Here is a 21,068-nt window from a genome sequence, read left to right on the forward strand (position 1 = left end):
AGCCAACAGCTAAGCGTCTTGTCATTCTCTGGTCAGGGTTCATTTGCCTTATCTTAGGACTTGTCTAAAAATGGGCTCCTGGGCTCCAGGCTAAGGACTGACTTGTGGCAGCCACACAGGATGATCTAAGCACCTGGACCCTCCTTGCTGAGCATGCTCAGTGGCCAGGCATGGTGGCCTCCATGCTTCTGTGTTCTATAGTCTATATACCAGATGGCTCTTGTGCCTCTGGCCATCCCCAGGAGGTAGGAGGTGGAGAGGATGCATGGTGTGTAGTGTTTTTTACATAAATAAAAATAGTCAAATCATAAATGCATTATTTCTTAGCCCTAGTCTCTGATCTCCTCTACTTTTTGGTACATAGAGCAGGCTATAATTCCTGTGATTTGGGGCAGTGTTCTTGTGCCTTTTTGCATGCCCCCTGGGCAGCACTGGCTTTGGAAAGTAGATGGCAGGCAGTGCCTGTCTTCAACTCCTACTTAGGACAAAGCCAGGGTTTTTGCTCTCTTGCTCTAAGTAACTTTGAGGACTGAGCTTAATCATACTGTCTTCCATCCACTTTCTCTATGGAACACACTATCCTTATCCACTGTGATGTGTCGTGAAACACTTCTCCTTTATGGAGACATGGAGAATGTCATGAACCCAGGACGTTTCCATTCTCAAGCACACCTGCCACGCTTACGATTCCAGGTCAATAAATACATTTCTCACTAAAAATTGTACATGGATTTATCTTATATTCCTCTTTTTTTCCTTACTTTCTTCTTTCTTTCTTTCTTCCTTCCTTTCTTTCTTGTTTTGTTTTTGAGACAGGGTTTCTCTTTGTAGCCCTGGCTGTCCTGGAACTCACTCCATAGACCAGAGATTCTTCCTGCCTCTGCTTCCCGAGTGCTGGGATTAAAGGTATACACTACCATGCCCTGTCAGTTCATATTTCTAAACCCCAGTTTTCCTGAGAATGCTGGCTTACACCTATAATTCTAACAGGAGACTGAGACAGGAGAATTCAGGAGAATTGTGAGACCAGCCTGGGCTATGTGCTGAATTGTTGGCCAGCCTGGGCTACAGAGTGAGGCTTGTACAAAGAAATACCCTGATTTTTTTGAATCATCTAACAATGATATGTCTTCTAAGTAAAGCTAAGAAAAGAACACCAAGTCTACCCCCACCCCACAATCATGTGGAAAAACACAAAGCCACACAGAAAAGAGGGGCCATGGTTTGATATTATCCAATCAATATCTCTTTGTTTCAGAAGGCTGCCACTTCCTGCAGCTCCAGTCCTTGGCTGTGGTCCACTCTGAGTAAGTGAACTCCTCTGTAGAAACTTGCGCATAACAAAGAGGTGATGTCGCCAACAGCCAGTGAGGTCAGGGGTCCTGATCCATCCAGAGACAAGGTGAAAAGGCAAGCTACAGAAGGAAGGAGAACGGGCATGTGCTTAGTGATGGAAACATGCTAGAAAAATGCATCATGAGGCAGTTCTGACACTGTAAGCATCAAGGAGTGCACTTATGCAGATAGCACAGCATACGTCTGCATGTCTAAACTATCAGATGTAGTCTGTAAACCACTGGATATGCTGCTGTTCACTGAAACATCTTTACGAAATGTGGGACTGTATCATGAGAACAGGAAACAAAGCACATCCTGTGCATCTAAGCCAAGGGTTCTGCCTCTCATCAAGGTACACTGTGCCTCACTGGGATGACCTGGGTCACCTCCATGACCTCAACTCCAGGACTAACAGGATGTAGACACCCAAGCAGTATTTCAGACAACTAGAGCCATATTTAAAAGGGGTAGAGAAGAAGACAGGCTAAGTCAGGGGAAATAGATAAGGACACTAATCTGAGGCTGCCAGCTCTCTTCATGAAGGAGAGGACGTGATGGAGGTCAGGCTTGGCCTTTGCTTTTTTTGTTGTATTTTTAAGACAGGGTTTCTCTGTGTAGCCTTGGCTGTCCTAGAACTCACAGAGATACACCTGCTTCTGCCTTCCAAGTGCTGGGATTAAAGGATGGAATTTATTTTTAACCAGACCAGCTTCCCTCCATTTGCATCTCTGAGGCAACTTTCCTAGGAATTTCAGGAGCATTTGCAGGGCAGCGGTGCCACCTGTCAGGTCAATGCTTCCCAGCCTTGCTCCCCATGCTGAGGCTTGTGGTCACTTCCCTTGCCCACAGATGTTACACTGGGGCGGGTGAGGGTTTGGCAGGCCTGTCTTCACTAGAGAAGTTTAGTTTATGGCCACAGCTGTTTACAAAATATTAGACACACCTACCTCTTTTGTCTGGGAGGGCAGTTATCTCTCCCTAGGGGGACTGAGTTTCTGGAGAGTGAGAAGGTTTTGAAGAGCTCTAAAATAACACTGTTTTTATGTCTAGCCAAATCCTGTCAGGATTAAAGCAGTGCAGAGGCAGTGCTGGGAATCAGACTCTAGAAGAAAATCCAACACGTGCTCCCAGACTGTACAAGTCCATGGTACAGACTTCCCATCATGACTGAATTCCATGCTACCAAAATTCCATGGCTCACAAAATTTCCAGGTATCTAGCACTGACCTCTAGGGCTCTACACATGCAAAGCTCTGGGAAGCTATGGCCCACAAGACAATTTTCTCTGGTGCTGAGGGCCTGGACCTTACTGTGATCTCAAGCACTGCCTAGAGTCCCAACAGGGGAGCCTTTCTGAGTCCATTCTTATTTTATCATGGTCCCAACAACAGCTGAGGTTCTAACTTCGTCCTTGAAATAAGAACCAAAAAATAGCATTCTTCCCCTCCCCTTTCTAGACATTCTAAGTATCATAAATTCAAATCTGATGAGGAACTGCATGTGGAAAGAATATAGGAGTCAAACATGTTCTCTCTAGAGTCTTCAGGAATAGCTTTGTACTTCACGGTATGAGGCTGGCTTACAGCCAGAGCTTGAAGAGAAAGAGGTGGGCAATGTGGTGTCTCGGCTCCTAACCACCAAGGGACTATAAAATGGCAGGACACGGGTAGCTTTGCGTATGGTGAGCAATGCAGAGTCTTAAGGCTGCACTCAGCTCCTGAGCAGCACTGAGAGCAGACTGCTTACCTCCAGTCTCCTGGTTCCAAATCTTCACTTTGGAGTCATGTGCTGAGGTAGCAATCATAGGCATCAAGGCTGCGGACTTTGGTAGAAAGACACAGGATGCAACTGTCTGGAAATGCCCCTTATACTCACACATCCTGTCTCTTGTCTGTCTTAGGTCCCACAACTGCAAAGTAAGGACACAAGCCAGCTCAAACACACAGACGCTCATGTGTCATGAATATCTACCCTCCCATTCCCCATGACCCACTCTCATGGAATCAGAAAGTCAGGTGAAGCTCTTATCTTGTCCACCATACCCAACCACCCATCCTTGCAGCAACTATTGCAGTAAAACAGCACTAGCTATGGCTGTGGGGACCCTACAGTAAGGGACATCTTCTTCATGTGTGCACACATTCTGATGTGATGCTTAGTGCTTCTGACAAAGGAAGTGACAGCCCCATCCATCCCCGTTGTACTGACACATATCAAACCATACCTATAAGGAACCATTCAGAGATGAGAGAAAACTGAACAGTGTCTAAAACAGTGGGGGCCCAGGGGACCCTGTCATCCATCAGCTGGATAAGAGATGTTACGTACAAAATTTGCAAACCCGAATCTACCCCTTCTAAGAACATGTCTTGAGTAGGAGATTCCTGTAGTGAGAACACTGGAATTTGGGGTTCTTTAAAAGACACAGAAATATTATAAGAATATGCTTTCTTTCAATCCCAGGTGTGGGATCTGTGGATGTGTCGCAGCCTATTGACTGTGATTTGCCTCATGCTCCAGCAGAAACATGGTTTTGCCAGCTGCAGATAGTTTCTGTGAACGTGTAGCATTTGAAATTCTGGGAACTTTTTGGGGCTGGAGAGATGGCTCAGAGTTTAAGAGCACTGACTGCTCTTCCAAAGGTCCTGAGTTCAATTCCCAGCAACCACATGGTGGCTCACAACCATCTGTAATGAGATACGATACCCTCTTCTGATGTGTCTGAAGACAGCTACAGTGTTCTTACATATAATAAATAAATCTTAAAAATAAATAAAATAAATTCTGGGGACTTTTCAGAGCGTATAAATGTTAGGGAACCCTGTTAGGGTCAGTGACTGTTGGTCATACAGGGGTTGGTTACGGTTCAGTAGTACTCATGCTCAGACCCTGTTAGGGTCAGTGACTGTTGGTCATACAGGCGTTGGTTACGGTTCAGTAGTACTCATGCTCAGACCCTGTTAGGGTCAGTGACTGTTGGTCACACAGGCGTTGGTTACGGTTCAGTAGTACTCATGCTCAGACCCTGTTAGGGTCCGTGACTGTTGGTCATACAGGCGTTGGTTACGGTTCAGTAGTACTCATGCTCAGAGGGTACTAGACTTGGGAGGGGAAGAGAAGAGAGGTTTGTTCTTGTTGGGTTTTTTTGTTTTTTGTTTTTGTTTTTGGAGGGGAAACTGGGAAAGGAGATATTGCATGACATGTAAATAAAGAAAATATTTAATAAAAAAATCCCCCCCCAAAGAAGATAATAGATTCAGAGATCTCTCTTCTCTCCCCAACCCCATCCTTCTTTCTCTCCTATCTAATGATAGGGAGTAAAACCAGGGGGCTAAAGGGTAGGAAAAAGAACCCACAAAGTAGCTAAAACCAGCTGAAGATTCCAACTTGCCATGTCTCCACTCCCTCGACCGAAAATATACATTAAAACAGCACTGAACTGCATGGAACTCAAGCCTTGTCTTAGGAATTAAATGAAACCTTGAATGTTAGCTCAAAGCCTGACATGGCACGCATGTCTGATAACTCAGAAATACAACTCTTTTACTTGGAAACCAGATAATCTTTTAACTGATAACTTGCAGTTATGAATCCAGAAACTTTGGATGGCCCAAAGAGTATATCCTGAAGGTACTGCAAGAGAGGTGTGTATCTGGATAAGGGTGAGGTGGACCCTGGAGCAACTGTGGAGCTGCACAGTTCCCCTAATAGGCTGAGTTTTCCTTAGCATGGCCACTGATTCAAAGACCATCAGTCTGTCTCTTCAAGCTGTCCCTACCTGTTTAGGCTCCTCTAGGAGCAAGAACATCAGCAGGCTGCTCTCGTTAGCCCTTCTCTATCCTGACTTCCCTCCTGTTCTCGTCTATTACCAATTCAGACAGACCCTGTTTAATAAATGTTTCTCAAAGGAAGCCACTGGAGTGCACAGGGTGACTGACAGTTTGCATTTGAAGCAGGCCAGTGCTGTTGCAGATCCTGTCTGTGCTGCCAGTGATGGGAATGAGACCAGAGCAGCCTGCTCATCAGGGAGCAGACACCCGGCCCAGCCTCTCACCGTGGCTTCACAGCCTTCACCCCCAAAGCCACTGCTGCAGGAGATACACGTATGTCCATCCACACTGACTTCACAATGGGTCTGGATGTGCTGCTTTGTGGGAAACACATGAGCCATCTGAAGCCCCCGACTGTCCCATAATCTGAAAGGAATTAGAAGTAGAACGTGACTTTGTAGTAAATAGGACTGAAACACACCTGTGATGTCCCACTAACAGGAAAAGCCTGACTCTTTGCTGCTGGCCAGAATGGAATGTCACAAATTAACAGACTCTAAAGCTGACAGGAAGAACCAAACCAATGCCATCTTGAGTCTTTCTGCTTTGAAATCAAGTCATATGGACTTTTCAAAAGATTCAATTTCTTTGAGGAGAGGAGCTGCACACACCATAGCATGCGTGAGGTCCCAGGGACTGGACTCCTTGGGGTTCCAGGCTGCTGTCAGGCTTGGCAGCACACCTTTATCTGCTGAGCCGTCTCACCACCTTTTCATGGAGACTTTAGAACACACATCTTTTTTTGTTGGTTTTCCGAGACAAGGTTTCCCTGTGTAGCCCTGGCTGTCCTGGGACTCAATCTGTATGCTAGGCTGGACCAGAACTCAGACCACCTGGCTAGACACACATGTTAATTGTACAAGTTAACTTGGTCCTTTAGGACACTGCTTTCAATAGACAAGAGGCTATTTTTGTGTCTATAACTGAAAATTGTTTAAAAGATACATTGTTACTGTTTTGAAGCAGGTCTTGCTATGTAGTACAGGCTGCAATACTTGCTCTCTCAAGTGCTGAGGCTGCAGTCCAGGTCCCTAAAGGATACTCGCTACAGCATCATTAGCATTCCAGAAGCAGATCCAGGCTGTTGCTGGCCATGGACACCTCTAGCCTTGAGTACAGTGGAGTTCTGTGTTCCCTCTGGTCTCATTCCTCCCTTTCATAGAACTCTCTTCTGAGAGCTATGATTCTGACTCATGCTCCCCAGTCTGTGTACTACCAACTATCTGACTTCCCTGACTAGACTCTGATCCTTCTTTCCAAGGGAGGCTCTGCCTGACCGGGTGGTTGAAGAGATGAGGCTGAGGCTAATCTCATCACACAGCTGCTTCAAACCGCTCAGCAACCTGACCTGATCTTGTGCATTCATTGTGTCCCCATAAGCTACAGGTCAGAGTGTCCCCAGGGGCAGTGGAGTAAAGGATAAGAGAGCCCTAGGAAGGGTGCAGCAGCACAGAGAAGCAGAATGGAGACAGTCATGAAAGCATGGGAGCCACAGACCTTCACCAGAAACACCTCCACAGCGGCCAGTAGCCCACCTGATGGTCTTATCCTCGGAGGTCTGGACTATGTATGGCTCTCTCGGGACCCAGCACAGGTGTGTGACCTGGAGAAAACGGTCGTTAGCAGGTCGTTCCTCTGCGGTAACCCATTAGCTGGCTAAGCTCATGCCTCATCTCCTCTCAGGGATCCTGAGCTGGGTTAGCAGGGTCATTGTCCCACAGCCTCAGTCAGTCCTGCTCCACCTGTTTCTCCTCAGTGCTCAGGGGCAGAGGTACCAGTAGGATGGCCTTCTGGTTAGCCTTGGAGACTTGAACCCCAGCTGCCAATGGTGAGGAGAGCAGCCAGAAGAGCGCCCTGTGCCAAGTGGGGCCCCTGAACTCTGCTGTAACACCTCAGGGGCTCAGAAGAGTAGCAGTAGTCCTGGCCTGCAGCCCCGTCTGAACAGATGAAACTATTTTCAAAACAACCCAAGGGAACAGATTTCTCCTTTTCTCAGCACAGTATCCTCACAAACGTTGAAGGCATTAAGCAAGCACATCCTACTATCTGCAGCTGACTAGGACAGTAGATGACTAAACTCTGAGGAACATCTGCCCCCCTGCCAGGAACAAATGATGGGTGTTTTACAATAGACTTTATCTCAGTTAACCACCCAATGAATCTTGCCTAGTGACATAACTCCCCATTTTATAAATGGAGATACCTAGAGTCTAAGCTTAAAAAGTACTTCCAACTAAGAAGTAATAGACTTGTAGTTTGAGGCAGAGATGGAAGTGTAGGTTAGAGGCACAGTGTTTGCTTAGCATGTACAAGGCTCAGGGTTCAATCCCCAGCATGCGAAAAAAAGAAAAAGACCCCCCCCACACACACACACATTTGGAAGCCAGGTGTAAAAAGAGCCCAAAGTCTGTGCAAAGTCTAAAGGAGTTTGCTGCCACAGAGTGAATTACATCAAGTAAAAGACACACTACTTTGTGTATGAAGGGCAGCCATCTTGTATCATACTGTACACAAGAGTTGTAAACACCATGTCCTTTGTTATATTTTTATTCCTAGCAGTGCCTGTTGCACTAAAATTATGCTAAAAGTATGCTTTGAAGGGGCTGGAGAGATGGCTCAGCAGTTAAGAGCACTACTGCTCTTCCAGAGACCTGAGTTCAATTCCCAGCACCCACATGATGGCTCACAACCATCTGTAATTGGATCTGATGCCCTCAGAGTAACAGTGTACTCATATACATAAAAAAAAAAATAAATAATTCTTCCAAAAAAGTAGGGAGGGCACAAATTTCCCCCTCCTTAAAAACAAACAAACAAACATATGTGTGGCTTGAAGAACTGCATGAGGACACAGCTCTCCTTTACTCTCCTCCCCTTCCTCCTTTTCTCCTAGCTCCTACCTCTCTACTGAACCCAAGGTGCATCATGCTATACACAGATGTCCCATGAGCTCGTCCCTGCACTTCCCCTCACCCGCGCTCCTCTCCATCCACCCTGCTCTACACCAAATCTGAATTTGTACCAGGTTCCTGGAGACAGATGCTCTCTCCACACACTGTCCAGTCCCCACATCCCACAGAAGCAGGCTGTTGTCCCGAGAGCCAGTGCACAGCTGGGACGAGTCTTAAAAACAAGGTGAGAAGCCACAGTGACTGTAAGTTGGGATGTGGACAGGGTTCTGGGAATGCACCAGGTGCTGGCAAGTTGAGCTGCACTTTACCTGGGCTCACAGCCAAGCCAGTGACTACCATGGCATGGCCACACAGCTGCTGCCTGGGCTGTGAGGAGCCCTGCAGGTCCCACATCAGGACTGTCTTGTCTCGAGAGGCGCTGAAGAACTGGCTTGATTTAGGAATACAGGCTATCTGCTCAGAGAACAAATGAGAACAGATAGCTCAAGTGTACGAGCCAGACAGGACTTCAGAATAGAACACGGCTTCCTATGCTCCTCCACACATACATTTTTCATTTTAAAATATTTTTAATTCCCTCCCTCTCCCTCTCTCTCTGTATGTGCGTGTGCACGCATGTGCACATGTGTATACCATAGATATGATCACTTTAACCATTTCAAGTGTACAGCTCAGTGGCAGCAAGTACACTCACATTGGTGTACAAACTTCCACAATCTCCTCCTGTAGAACTTTCATCACCCCCAAGCACAACTCCACCATTTTCCCCTGCATAGCCCCTGCTCAGCACTGACTCACCATGTCATGTAGGTGAAGCCTTTTGTCTAGCCTCTAACACTGCCCTTGCTGAAACATGTATCAGAGCATCACTTTTTCTTTTCTGCCAGGGTTTTACCATGCTAGGCTTTACTGAGCTGTGTACCCAATCCCATAATTTCATTCCTTTAAAACAGTTTTAAATTACTTTATCATTATTTATGTGTATACATGGGGTGTCTTCCCTACACATGTGTCTGTACACCACCTTAGTGCCTAGTGACCTTGGAAGCCAAAACTTGAGTTACAGATGGTTGTAAGCATAATGTGGGTGCTGGGAATAGAACCCAGTTCTTCTGGAGGACCAGGCAGAGCTCTTAACTGCTGAGCCTTCTCTCTAGCCCCTTTGTTCCTTTTTAAGACTGAATAAGCTGGGCGTGGTGGTGCACACCTTTAATTTTGGCACTCAGAAGACAGAGGCAGGGAGAATGTCTGTTTGTTCGAGGCCAACCTGGTCTACAGAGTGAGTTCCAGGACACCCAGGGCTATACAGTGAAACCCTGTCTCAAAAAACCAAAAAGAAAAAAGACTTAATAGACATTCCTCAAAATGTTGTGATGTTTCAGATACTCCAGAAAGTTTTTATTTTAGTTTCCTGATTTACAGCCTTCAATGCTTTCTTTAAAAAAGAAAACTATTAGCTCAGTCAGTTCAAGCCTTTGTAACAAAATACTAAAGACTAGATGGCTTATAAATTCTGCTGCATGTTTTTACCACACCTCTGCCAGGTATTGCATTCATCCCATGTTTGAAATGATTTGCTCTGCTCTTCCTGGTATCAAAGCAAGCCTTTGCCTTTTTCCTTCGGACTAAACAAACAAGCCCTCTAATATCTGTAGCTGCTATTATTCCCTTTTTTGCTCCCCAATTCCTTTCAGAGTGAGCGTTTGACAGTTACCTTCGTGATTTCCCGCTCGTGTCCTATGAACCTTTTCACCACGCGTCCAGTTTTCCAATTATAGGCCACAGCAGTCTGCAGAGAAAGGGGATTACAGGTGTTACTGCAACACTGGCACCTGAGCAGGATCTTAAAGCATTTTCTTGCTGAGTGTCTGCAGCTCATTGCTACAGAGAAAGGAGCAGGTGCTGTGTGGCCCCAGTCGTGACAATTGGCCTGCCAGTTCCCCTGTCTACAAAACAAAGTGCATAGTCCTTGCTCTGTCTACCTCTCAGGTGTGAGAAAGGGTCACATAAACTCCTTAGATCTAAAATAAGACAGACATTAAGACAAGACACTGCTACTAAGTATGGATCCTCAAGTATATCCTCATTTGAAGTAATGACATCTAAAATAAATGCATCTTACAAATGGTGAAATACAGTTTGCAAGCAAAATTTGATAACTCTGAAAACCTATTGGAAATTAGCATTATTAGTGTTCTTCCCTTCCGGAAGAATCAGTAGTGTATTGCTGCTGCAGCTTATCATAGTGGCTGCCAAGATAACTCCTAGTCTAAGGACAGAAAGCTGATAATCCAGAGTGACAACAAGAGGACAGACCAAAGTAGGGTCAGTGCTTACCAGTGTGAATTTTGTAAAACAAAACATAAAGCAGCTAGAATGTTCTTTTTGTTGACTCTAGGGTTTGAGTGTTACTGTTAAGAATGAAGTGGGTAGGGGCTGGTGAGATGGCTCAGCGGTTAAAAGCACTGACTGCTCTTCCAAAGTCCTGAGTTCAAATCCCAGCAACCACATGATGGCTCACAACCATCCATAGTGAGATCTGATGCCCTCTCCTGTTGTTTCTAAAGGCAGCTATAGTGTACTTATATATAATAATAAATAAATCTTTTAAAAAAAAATAAGAATGAAATGGGTGGCCGGGCAGTGGTGGCACATGCCTTTAATCCCAGCACTTAAGAGGCAGAGGTAGGCAGATTTCTGAGTTTGAGGCCAGCCTGGTCTACACAGTAAGTTCCAGGACAGCTAGAACTATACAGAGAAACTGTGTCTCGAAAAACAAAAAACAAAAAACAACAACAAAAAAGAATGAAGTGGGTGGAACAGTAACACCCCACTTATAAAAGCATATAGGTGGCCTGGCATAGGATGAGGTCCTCACTGAATCCTCATGACTGTCTTAGGGCACGGCTGTTATTCTATAACAGACTAGGAAAGCAAAGCTCAGAAAATGTAAAGACAAAAAAAAAAAAAAAGCCAGGCAGGTGACGTGCGCCTTTAATCCCAGCACTAGGGAGGCAGAGGCAGGCAGATTTCTGAGTTCTAGGCCAGCCTAGTCTACAGAGTGAGTTTCAGGACAGCCAGGAGAAATGGAGAAACCTTGTCTAGAAAAACCAAAAAAAAAAAAAAAAAAAAAAAAAAGAAAAGAAGGAAAGAAAAGAGGAGGAAAAGAAAATGTAAAGACTTGCCCACTGTAATAGGAAGTGGCAGAGTTGGGCTTAAACTCCAGCCTTTGAACTCTGAGCCCTGTTACGATGTAGTTAGTGTTAGACTCTCGGAACATCTTCCTGTTCCTGCAGTGAACTGGTGAGTGGGAAACACTGGAACCTTACCTTGTCTTTCCCTCCAGAGATACAGAGGTCTGAGTTCAGAGTAGCAACTACAGAGACGGTATCCACATGAGCAGGGATGTATTCTTGGGAAGCTTTAGTCTGGACTCTCTCTTCTACAATCCCATCAGGCCTGCTACAGAATGAATGGAAAATGAGGTCCACTGGAATGGACAGGGGAGAAGGGGCAGAAGAATATGTGGCAGTGATATCAGTTTAGGCAAGGGTGAGACAAGAAGGAAACCCTCGGCTTGTTTAGAAAATGCCCAGAAATAAATGGTGCTATTTATTTGGGAAACACCCAGAATAACTGAGTTACTGAAATCTGATGAAGGGGAATCCTGAGGCCAGGAGTGTTTGATCTCATTAGAAATGACTCCAAAAGATACAAGGCCTCTGAGTGTGCACTGCAGGTGCAAGATGGTGAGGTGAGCATTTGCCTGTGTTCACTTCCCAAGAGCTGGGATTACATCTAAAACAGTCCACCAAATGAAGTGTGCAGGAAAGCTTACCAATACTTGCCTTCTTTCTTTAGCAGAGAATTTGAAAGGAGCATAGTAAAACTGGGGTCCAGGCAGTGGTAGTGCACGCCTTTAATCCCAGCACTTGGGAAGCAGAGGAAGGCGGATTTCTGAGTTTGAGGCCAGCCTGGTCTACAAAGTGAGTTCTAGGATAGCCAGGGCTATACAGAGAAACTCTGTCTGGAAAAAAACAAAAAACAAAAAACAAAAAAACAAAAACAAAACAACAAACTGGGGACTCCAGGAGTTGATCTACCTGTATAAGTAAGTGCTGTGTCTGAGTTTGCTCTGCAGTTTCCCCATCACAGCCCAGAGCCTACAGAAGACCTTCTGAGGAAGAGCTGGTTTCAGTTGGCCGTCAGTTAACAACATCCCTCATAGGCGCTGAGGGGGTGTTCCCTGTGGAGTAGGGAGAGGGCACACACTGAATTTCATTAGGTCAAACATTAGTTTACACTAATTCATTCCTTCCTTCCTTCCTTTCTTCCTTCCTTCCTCCCTCCCTCCCTCTCCTCTTTCCTTCCTGTGTGAGGTGCATTTCTCTTTAGAAAAAAGATTAACTGTGTACATTTGATTTTTTTCCTTCTCCTGCTTCATTCTCTTCAGCCTGGGGCTGCAGCTGTCAATAGAGGTTCAACAGAGAAGTCAAAACTAATGTTTAAAAATACTAAGAACAGCCAGGCGGTGGTGGCGCACACCTTTAATCCCAGCACTTGGGGGGCAGAGGCAGGCAGATTTCTGAGTTTAAGGTCAGCCTGGTCTACAGAGTGAGTTCCAGGACAGCCAGGGATATATAGAGAAACCCTATCTCAAAAAAACCAAAAAAACAAAACAACAACAACAACAAAAAAAAAACAAAAAAAACCTAAGAATTACTTTATATGTACATGTTTGTATATATGTGTGTTCATGTTTGTGTATGTGTGTGGAGGCTAGAGTGTGACAACCCAGTCTTAAGTGTCTTTCCTCAGGAGCTATCTACTTTCTTTTTCGAGGCAGGGCCTCTTACTGAGACTTAGGGCTAATTAGCCTAGCTGGCTGGACAGTGAGCCACAGAGATCGGCTTATGTCCACCCTCCCAGCGCTGGGATTTCATGCAAATGCCACCATGCCCAGCTTCTTATCTACATAGAAGAGTGCTACAGAGTGAACCCAGGTCCTCAAGCTTGTGTGTCAAGCTCTTACCAATTGAGCTACTTGCCTAGCCTAGCAATTATTTTTTAACTGATTTAAACAATTTTGATCTTATGAACTAGTTAAAAAGATATAAACTTTTTTTTCTAAAAATATTAAACTCAGGTCTGGATTTGTGGTTCAGTAGTAGAAAAGAGAGCTTGTCAGTCGGGCGGTGGTGGCGCACGCCTTTAATGCTAGCACCTGGGAGGCAGAGGCAGGTGGATTTCTGAGTTTGAGGTCAGCCTGGTCTACAGAGTGAGTTCCAGGACAGCCAGGGCTATACAGATAAACCCTGTCTTGAAAAACTTAAAAAAAGAAAAGAAAAGAAAAAAGAAAAAAGAAAAGAGAGCTTGTCTAACATACAAAACAAGGCTGGGTTTGATCCCCGATAACACACATACACAAAAAGGAGCGGGGCTGGAGGGAGTGGGGTGGAGCAAGCGGGGCCAGCAGAGGTCCTGAGTTCAATTCCCAGCAGCCACACACATGATAGCTCACGGCTATCTGTACAGCTACAGTATACTCATAGACATAAAATAAATAAAAAAATAAATATTTAAAAAAAAAGAAAAGAAAATCTACAGTGACAGTAAGTAAATTGATTAGTGGCTGGCAGGAGCTGAGCAGAGGTGGAGAATGGGAGTGTAGCCAACTGCTTACTAAAGCAAAGTTAACTTTGGGAGTGATAAAAATGTCATGTAACTAGAAAGTGGGCAACCACTACATAATACCATAATAAAATGTCATGTATGGTAAATTTTATGTTACATTTGCTCTGCCATAATAAATCAAGTACTATGGGCACATAGGTGAAAATACAGTATAATCTGTATTAGCAAGGTTTCTTTTGAGACTAAAAGTCATTATTACTATACACATGCTGCTGGAGCCATGAGTCCCCCCATTTGTACTCTTTGGTTGGAGTTTAGTCCCTGGGAGCTCTGAGGGTACTAGTTAGTTCATATTCTTGTTCATGCTAAGGGGGGCTGCAAACCCTTCAGTTCCTTGGGTCCTTTCTCTAGCCAAGTCAGTCATCAAGGGGAGGAAAGGACCTTGGCCCTGTGAAGGTTCTATGTTCCAGTGTAGGGGAATGCCAGGGCAGGAAGTGGGAGAGGGTGGAGTGGTGAGCAAGGGGAGGCAGGAGGGAACAAGGGATTGTTTTAGTTTTGGGGTTTTTATTTATTTATTTCTTATTTTATTTTCTTTTTCTTTTTTCTTTTGGAGGAGAACCTGGGAAAGGAGATATTGTAAATAAAGAAAACATCTAATTAAAAAAGTCATTATTACTGTCTCTGTTGATGTACACACATGTACACATGTACAAGTATAGAGGTCAGAGGACAACTTTGTGAGATCACTTCTCCCTTCCACCTTCACATGGGTTCTGGGAATGGAACTCAGGTTACCAGGGTTAAGCAGCAAGTATCTTCACCTGCTGAGCCACCACACTAATCTTAGAAAAGCTTAAGAGAAGAGCCTCAGTTATTCTAAGAGCTATTACCTTTCTAACTTGTCATTAGCAATTTCTTTGCATTGCTTCCCTAATGCAGCACACCAACATCAAGAGGTTAATATGCAACAAGAACAAGATGGTAAAGATGACAACTGTAATGAGATTATGGAGCTAACCATTTAGACCAGCAACTCTCAAAGCAAGGACACTAGCAGCCATTCTGAGTCTCTCAAGGAGTCCCAAGCCTCCCTTCACCTCCACCTCAGTGCATATCTTGCTTTTCTTTCTATACATTTTATTGTGGTATACCAATGATAGACAGAATGAAATAGTAGGTATGAGAATCCAACTGTCTTCTCTTTAAATCACACATCAAAATAGAGTTTCAAAAACTTAGTGCCACTTTTTTCACCTAAGATGTTTTGGAATTTTTAATAAATCATGCCATTTACGTAGCCTTAGCTGGCCTAGAGTTTAGGATCAAAAGAAGACCAGGCTGGTTTCAAACCCACAGAAATCTGCCTGCCTCTGTCTCTCAAGTACTGGGATTAAAGCCTTATACCACCACACTTGGCCCACAATAGGCTTTTGTTTGTTTTTAGCGGCAGGGTCTCACAGTCTGGCCTAAAGCTTACTGTGTATTCCAGACTGGTCTTGAATGTGCAGTCCTCCAGTCTCTGCTTCCCAAGTACTGTTAATTTAGTCAGTCACTACCAGAGTCTACTTGCAAGAGCATTATACTTTTAGTTTTAAGTAAGGAAATATCTTTTAAACTTCTCAACTTTATTGGCATGTAGGAAAACAATGAGCAGGAATCTAAACCCAATTTGTAAACCACATTTGTAAACCTCAGTCATTTTTAAGCATGAAAGGCAACCCTGAGGTCCTGAGCAACAGGGGTTGAGAACAACTGCCCTAGAAATTACATCACATCAGTATTGGATGCTGTACCAGACTAGGAAGAGGATTTTTTTTTCAGATTTGTTTATATTTTTCCTCATCAGCTCACAATGCTAGAACTAAAAAGAAAGAGTAAATGTACATTCAAAGATGTTGGGGGCTGCACGGTGGTGAAGCGCTTGCCTGGCGTGCACGAGGCTTGCCTACCATGATCACACATGGGTTTGAACCCCACTGCTGCAAAATAAGAAAGAAAAGAAAAAACAAACAAACAAAGAAAGAAAAAAAACCACCCCCACCCACCCAAACCAAGGATCTCCACCTTATCTCTTCACTCACTCAGGTAGCATCTCCTGAGCACGTGACACTCTGCATGAATCGCTGGTGCCCCAAAGAATAAGAGAGGTGGCTAGCACCGACATTTGCAGGATCAGACCAGGAGCCAACCTCAGCCACCCCAGGTCCTGTGTCCTTCAAACTTGCTGAAGAGCTGAAGGAAGTAAAAGCGTTGGTGAGAGGGGCCAGTCCTCATTTCCTCCAAGTTTCTGCTTAAAGAAGTTCTGAAAGCTTCATGTTTTAGAGACACACCAGCTGAGCTCCAGGAAGAGCTGTCCACAGAGAGAAGAGCAACTAAAAGCTGCCAGGTACATATTCTTATTCACCCTCTCCACTAAAAACAGACTTTCCCAGAGAATTCCATCCCACTGTTTGAGGGAACACATGAGCTGGCATCCTGGAGAGAGGAGACAAACAGCTCATGGGCACAATGCAGAGCTGAGAACAGAAGGTGGACCCCAGGGCTCTGGGGTCTGCGTCAGCTCACGGCTCACTGTGAGACAAACAGCTCATAGGCACAATGCAGAGCAGAGAACAGAAGGTGGACCCCAGGGCTCTGGGGTCTGCGTCAGCTCACGGCTCACTGTGTCCTTGCGTGGCCCTCTCCTGCCTCAGCTTCCCTGTCTAAGGCAGCGGTACAATACTAAATGACCTTTACATAACCAGGACACTATGTGTTCCATAAGGACTTTTTAAAAACAGATTTATTTATTTTATGTATATGAGTGCTCTATCTGCATGACACCTTCGTGCCAGAAGACGGTGTCAGATTCCATTACAGATGGTTGTGAGCCACCATATGGTTGCTGGGGATTGAACACAGGACTTCTAGAAGAGCAGACAGTGCTCTTAACCTCTGAGCCATCTCTCCAGCCCCAAGATCTTTTTTTTTTTAAATCCCAAATGGCTTACACAGTATGACAAAAATATTTGTTGCAAACTCCTGAACCTGCAGTCTCTTCTAATTCAAACATTCTAAGATGTTCTGTGACAGGTCATGTGATAGACGAAAAAGAAAAGTTCTAGGACAGCATCTAGAAAATCTGAGCTATATACTGTTTATAGATATGCAGAGGTGCAGAGCTGCCCATCTACCAGCTTTACCTATGTCTAACACTGTCATCAAACTGCAAACAGGTACTGCCCGTAGATCTAGGTCACTGGAAACCACAGGGGCTGTAAATATATTCAAAACCAATTGGATTCTTAGTGGGTATCTTCACTGAGGAGTCGAGGGAAGGGTAACTTGGCACTACTTACCCCCAAAGCAACGGGATCTTCTTGGTGAGCTGCTGCTGTATTTGATGATCTGTAGTTCATTCAGCCTTCGGAAACAAGTCAGACGGCCACTTCCCAATCTCTGTCACTAAAGAAAAGATGCTTAAGTTAATCTCCCCTGTCTAACCATATGTTTGCACCAGAGAGATTTACAAGTGTAAATAGGAGCCTTATTTAATTGAAAAGATTATTAGTGTAGTTTTTCCTCATTAAGAAATAGCACGCAGATTTCCAAGAGTATATAAACATCAAGTTTCTATTACTAGAAAAGAGGAGAGCATGATGTTAACTACACGACTATTTGGCTTTTGTTTATTCGTTTTGAGATAAGGTCTTGTGTAGCCCAGCCTGGCCTCAAACTCACAATATAGCCAAGGATGACCCTCAGCTTCTGGTTCTCCTGCCCCTACCCTCTAGGGGCTAAGACAACAGGCACGTACTTGCCCCTGAGCATGGCTTCTCAATGCTAGGGATGGAACCCAGAGCCTCATATGTGCCTGACGAGTACTCTGCCAACCAAGGCACTACCATCCTAGCCAGTATGCATCTGCTTTTAAATATGCAACGTAGAAACAATGAATTATATCATTAAGCTCACAGTAGAGTTCTTTTGTCCATTAAACAATTGGTGTATGCCTTTAATCCCAGTGCTTGGGAGGTAGAGGCAGGCGAATGTCTGAGTTCTCAGGGCCAGCCTGGTCTATAGGGTGAGTTTCAGGACATCAACCAACCAAAAACGTGGCATCCCTTTTGAATTTAAGCCTATTTCCTCTCTGCTTAAAGGATTCAATTTTTTTTTTTTTTTTTGGTTTTTCGAGACAGGGTTTCTCTGTGTATCCCTGGCTGTCCTGGAACTCACTCTGTAGACCAGGCTGGCCTCAAACTCAGAAATCTACCTGCCTCTGCCTCCCAAGTGCTAGGATTAAAGGTGTGTGCCACCACTGCCCAGCTCAAATAATTTTTTATTAATTGGCTGTTAATAATTCTGAGAGTTTGTACTAAGCACAGCACAGAACGGTCAAATGTACTAGTATTTGATTACATGAATTAAATTGGACTGGGCCTCAAGTACAGTTATGTACTTGTCCTTAGACAAGTTCCTGAATTTCTGTGTATTTGCACTCCTACATGCAAAATGAAACAGGATTCTATTATTGGCTCATTGGAAGCTAAAAAAATAGCATGTACCGCATGACCTAAAAGTCTCTAAGTGTTCTGCATTTCTTAAGTCACTAAGTCTACTCCACAAGCCTCCAAGAGCTTATAGCCATTTTGCAGATGAAAAGAGAGAGGCACAATTTACTCATTTATATCATAAACAAGTGGCAATGCTGAAACTCATGACCAGAATACTGTGCTGTATCTTTGTAACAGCTAGTGCCTGAAGACAGACAGCATATATAGATGGATTTACGAGCCTGGAGGGTGTTAAGCAAGTCATTCTCATCACCTAACTAGAGTGACAGATCACAATCAGGCTAAAAATGAGGTTATACACTAAGGTAGTCTATATTTTTGAGAACAAACAATATATGCACTAGGTAGGCAATATTTATTATATGTAGACTAACCTATCGTTTATACCATAAACATAACAACAGACTTGAGAGAAAGGATAATGTCTTGCTCATTTCTGTATCTGTACTTCCAGTCTGGTCTGGGAGAATGGAATCGAGGTATTTATCTGCTGAATGAGAGAGTGACATACTAAATTAAAGAGTAAGATTAGCCAGAAGCTCTTTAAAGGGTACAATATAAAACCCTCTGTTTTGTTTTTTGTTTTTTGTTTTTTTTTTTTAAGATTTATTTATTATTTTGAGTAAGTACACTGTAGCTGTCTTCAGACGCACCAGAAGAGGGCATCAGATCTCATTACAGATGGTTGTGAGCCACCATGTGGTTGCTGGGATTTGAACTCTGGATCTTCGGAAGAGCAGTCGGTGCTCTTACCCGCTGAGCCATCTCACCAGCCCCACCCTCTGGTTTTTGACTGTTTGTTTTTTGGGGACAAAATCTTTTTCTGTATAGCACAAGCTGGCCTCCAACTCAAAATCCTCCTGCCTCAGAGGCTCACGTGACCAGACCTCAAAATAATGGTCTTTTTAAACTGCCTTACAAGACCATCCAAAAAATATCTCTAAAGGCACATCACCATGCTTCAACCCACAAAGGCTGGAAGGACTTGGAAAGGTCATTAAAGGTCATTATGGCTCTAGATGCCTCTGTGGGTTTCTGGGGGAAGCAGGTCTCCATCTGAACCCCTGACCTGTCTCTGTCCAAATCTGCTTTCCAAAGGCTGACGGCTCACATTAAATAGAGCTCAGAAAATTCTCTTTCAGTTAGATAGTACAAAAGTCCTTTATAGCTTTTGATACAACTGAGATCCATTGAGTTAACTTGCTGTCATAGGGACAGAGCTGAGTGAACTGAATCTTATTTCCCTAGACTTCCCTGATCCTGTTGGTAGAGACAAACATACACACACACACACACACACTCACAAAGATTCAAAACAAAAAACCTCTCACGTGACCCTAGTGACTTGAAATGTCTTATACATTTAGAGTCTGACCCAGGGGTACCTTAACCCAAATATTGAAGAAGACATGATGCTGTAAAATTTACTACTTAACAAGGTAGTGAGATGCCTCTAACCGCTTTACCTAAACATGAACCACGTAAGACTGAGCAAGTTCCCTGTGACTTGTTATATAAAAGAACTATTCCCACTCAGGGGTTTATTCTGGGAATATGCCTATTAGACCTGTCTCTTCTTGCAATATATTCTTTTTAATAAATCTTCTATGTTTGTTCTGGCCTAGCAAGTACAGTCACTGAGACTTTTTAAAATGGTACTATTTGTGTAAATGATTTTTTTTTTTTTTTTTTTTTGAGGCAGGGTTTCACCGTGTATCTCTGGCTGTCATGGAACTCACTCACTCTGAAGACCAAGCACGCTGTCCTAGTACTCAGAGATCCGCCTGCTTCTACCTCCTGAGTGCTGGGATTAAAGGCATGTACCACCATTACCCAACTGGTATAAATAATTTTTTTTTTTAATTCACACTCTCTTTCCAAATCTTTCACATGTGTATCTAACCTATATACTCTCTAAGACCAAGACATCTACACCAGTGTTCAAAGATTAACAAACTACACACAGAAGCTTATAGGAGGTGGACTGGTTTGACTCTAATGATAATGTAAAGGAAAAGGTTCAGACAGTAAGAGTATTTACAGAGACCTAGTCTCACTGAGGGTCGGTGCTAGATCGAACTCCCAAGGTTGAGGACCATCAGTGTGCAGTTTTGTTTTGTTTATTTTCTTTCTCGCCCTTCAGATTATAAATGCTCCTACTCCTGTCCATTATCTGACCTGCTAAAGCTACTTTTGATGTGCACGTGCCCGGGGAGGATTACTCCAAGATGAAAGCAGGTGACACCAGGTCCTACACATACCCTCCCCGACCTCCTCCTCCTCGATTCGGGTGGGTGGGTGGCTACCGCCGGGGACAGCGCGAGGATGCTCCCCGATGCTCCCCTTTCTCACCTCGGGCTCCATACCCACCGGCGGCCTGGCACTGAGGCCCACAAGCACCGGTAGCTGGCATCCGCAGCTTCTACAGGTTCCCGCGCTTCCACCCCTAGCAACCAGGCGCGCGTCGCTAGGGTGGGAGTTCCACCTAAACACTCCGGGCGTCCACGGCAGCCCCGGAACCCAGGTTCCACACGCCGGAAGTCCCTCAGGGGCCAAGCCCAGAGAGCCCATTTTACTTTTCTATGTTAATGATATGTGAATTTTCTCTGGAGAGGAGGCTTGTGCTCAACCACGCTGCATGAAGCACCTGCATCATCCAAGAAAAGTGGTGATATCTGTCGTAGCCACAGGGAGAAGGCGGTTAATAATTTTCGCCCAGAATGTTTATTTAAAATTTTCCTGAATACAGACAAAGATTTTCTCCATTGAACATTTCCCGGACATCTTAATCCATTCCTCTT

At 44.4% G+C, this 21,068-nt stretch overlaps 1 protein-coding gene across 5 annotated transcripts; it reads right to left on the bottom strand.

Moving 5' to 3' along the window:
* Positions 1-1,211: 1,211 nt before the first annotated feature.
* Positions 1,212-20,747, bottom strand: Wdr31 (WD repeat domain 31). Of its 5 annotated transcripts, none has more exons than XM_031377577.1 (12): positions 20,620-20,747; positions 17,053-17,158; positions 15,796-15,946; positions 12,184-12,326; positions 11,410-11,539; positions 9,795-9,869; positions 8,389-8,533; positions 8,191-8,291; positions 6,704-6,771; positions 5,393-5,534; positions 3,085-3,247; positions 1,212-1,415 (listed from the first exon to the last, which is right to left on the bottom strand). In XM_031377577.1, exons 4-12 carry the CDS (start codon positions 12,297-12,299, stop codon positions 1,255-1,257), a joined length of 1,101 nt encoding a protein of 366 aa, XP_031233437.1. In that variant the 5' UTR covers positions 12,300-12,326; positions 15,796-15,946; positions 17,053-17,158; positions 20,620-20,747; the 3' UTR covers positions 1,212-1,254. The 5 variants fall into 5 exon arrangements, with proteins under 5 accessions (XP_031233437.1, XP_031233434.1, XP_031233435.1 ...); XM_031377574.1 differs by having other exon boundaries at positions 11,410-11,542; XM_031377575.1 differs by having other exon boundaries at positions 11,410-11,542; positions 15,779-15,946.
* Positions 20,748-21,068: the final 321 nt, after the last annotated feature.

The sequence above is a fragment of the Mastomys coucha genome, unplaced genomic scaffold, assembly GCF_008632895.1.
Source record: "Mastomys coucha isolate ucsf_1 unplaced genomic scaffold, UCSF_Mcou_1 pScaffold18, whole genome shotgun sequence".
Classification (NCBI taxonomy): Eukaryota; Metazoa; Chordata; class Mammalia; order Rodentia; family Muridae; genus Mastomys; species Mastomys coucha.

What these genes read in the sequence shown, in the direction of transcription:
- Wdr31 (XM_031377576.1), bottom strand. Translation starts at nt 12,299, where the DNA reads ATGTTGTTAACTGACGGCCAACTGAAACCAGCTCTTCCTCAGAAGGTC. An exon ending in CATCTGTCTCCAGGAACCTG is followed by an intron (nt 6,772 to 8,190) that starts GTACAAATTCAG and finishes CGTTTTCTCCAG; the next exon opens with GTCACACACCTGTGCTGGGT. An exon ending in GTGAAGGCTGTGAAGCCACG is followed by an intron (nt 3,248 to 5,392) that starts GTGAGAGGCTGG and finishes CTTACTTTGCAG; the next exon opens with TTGTGGGACCTAAGACAGAC.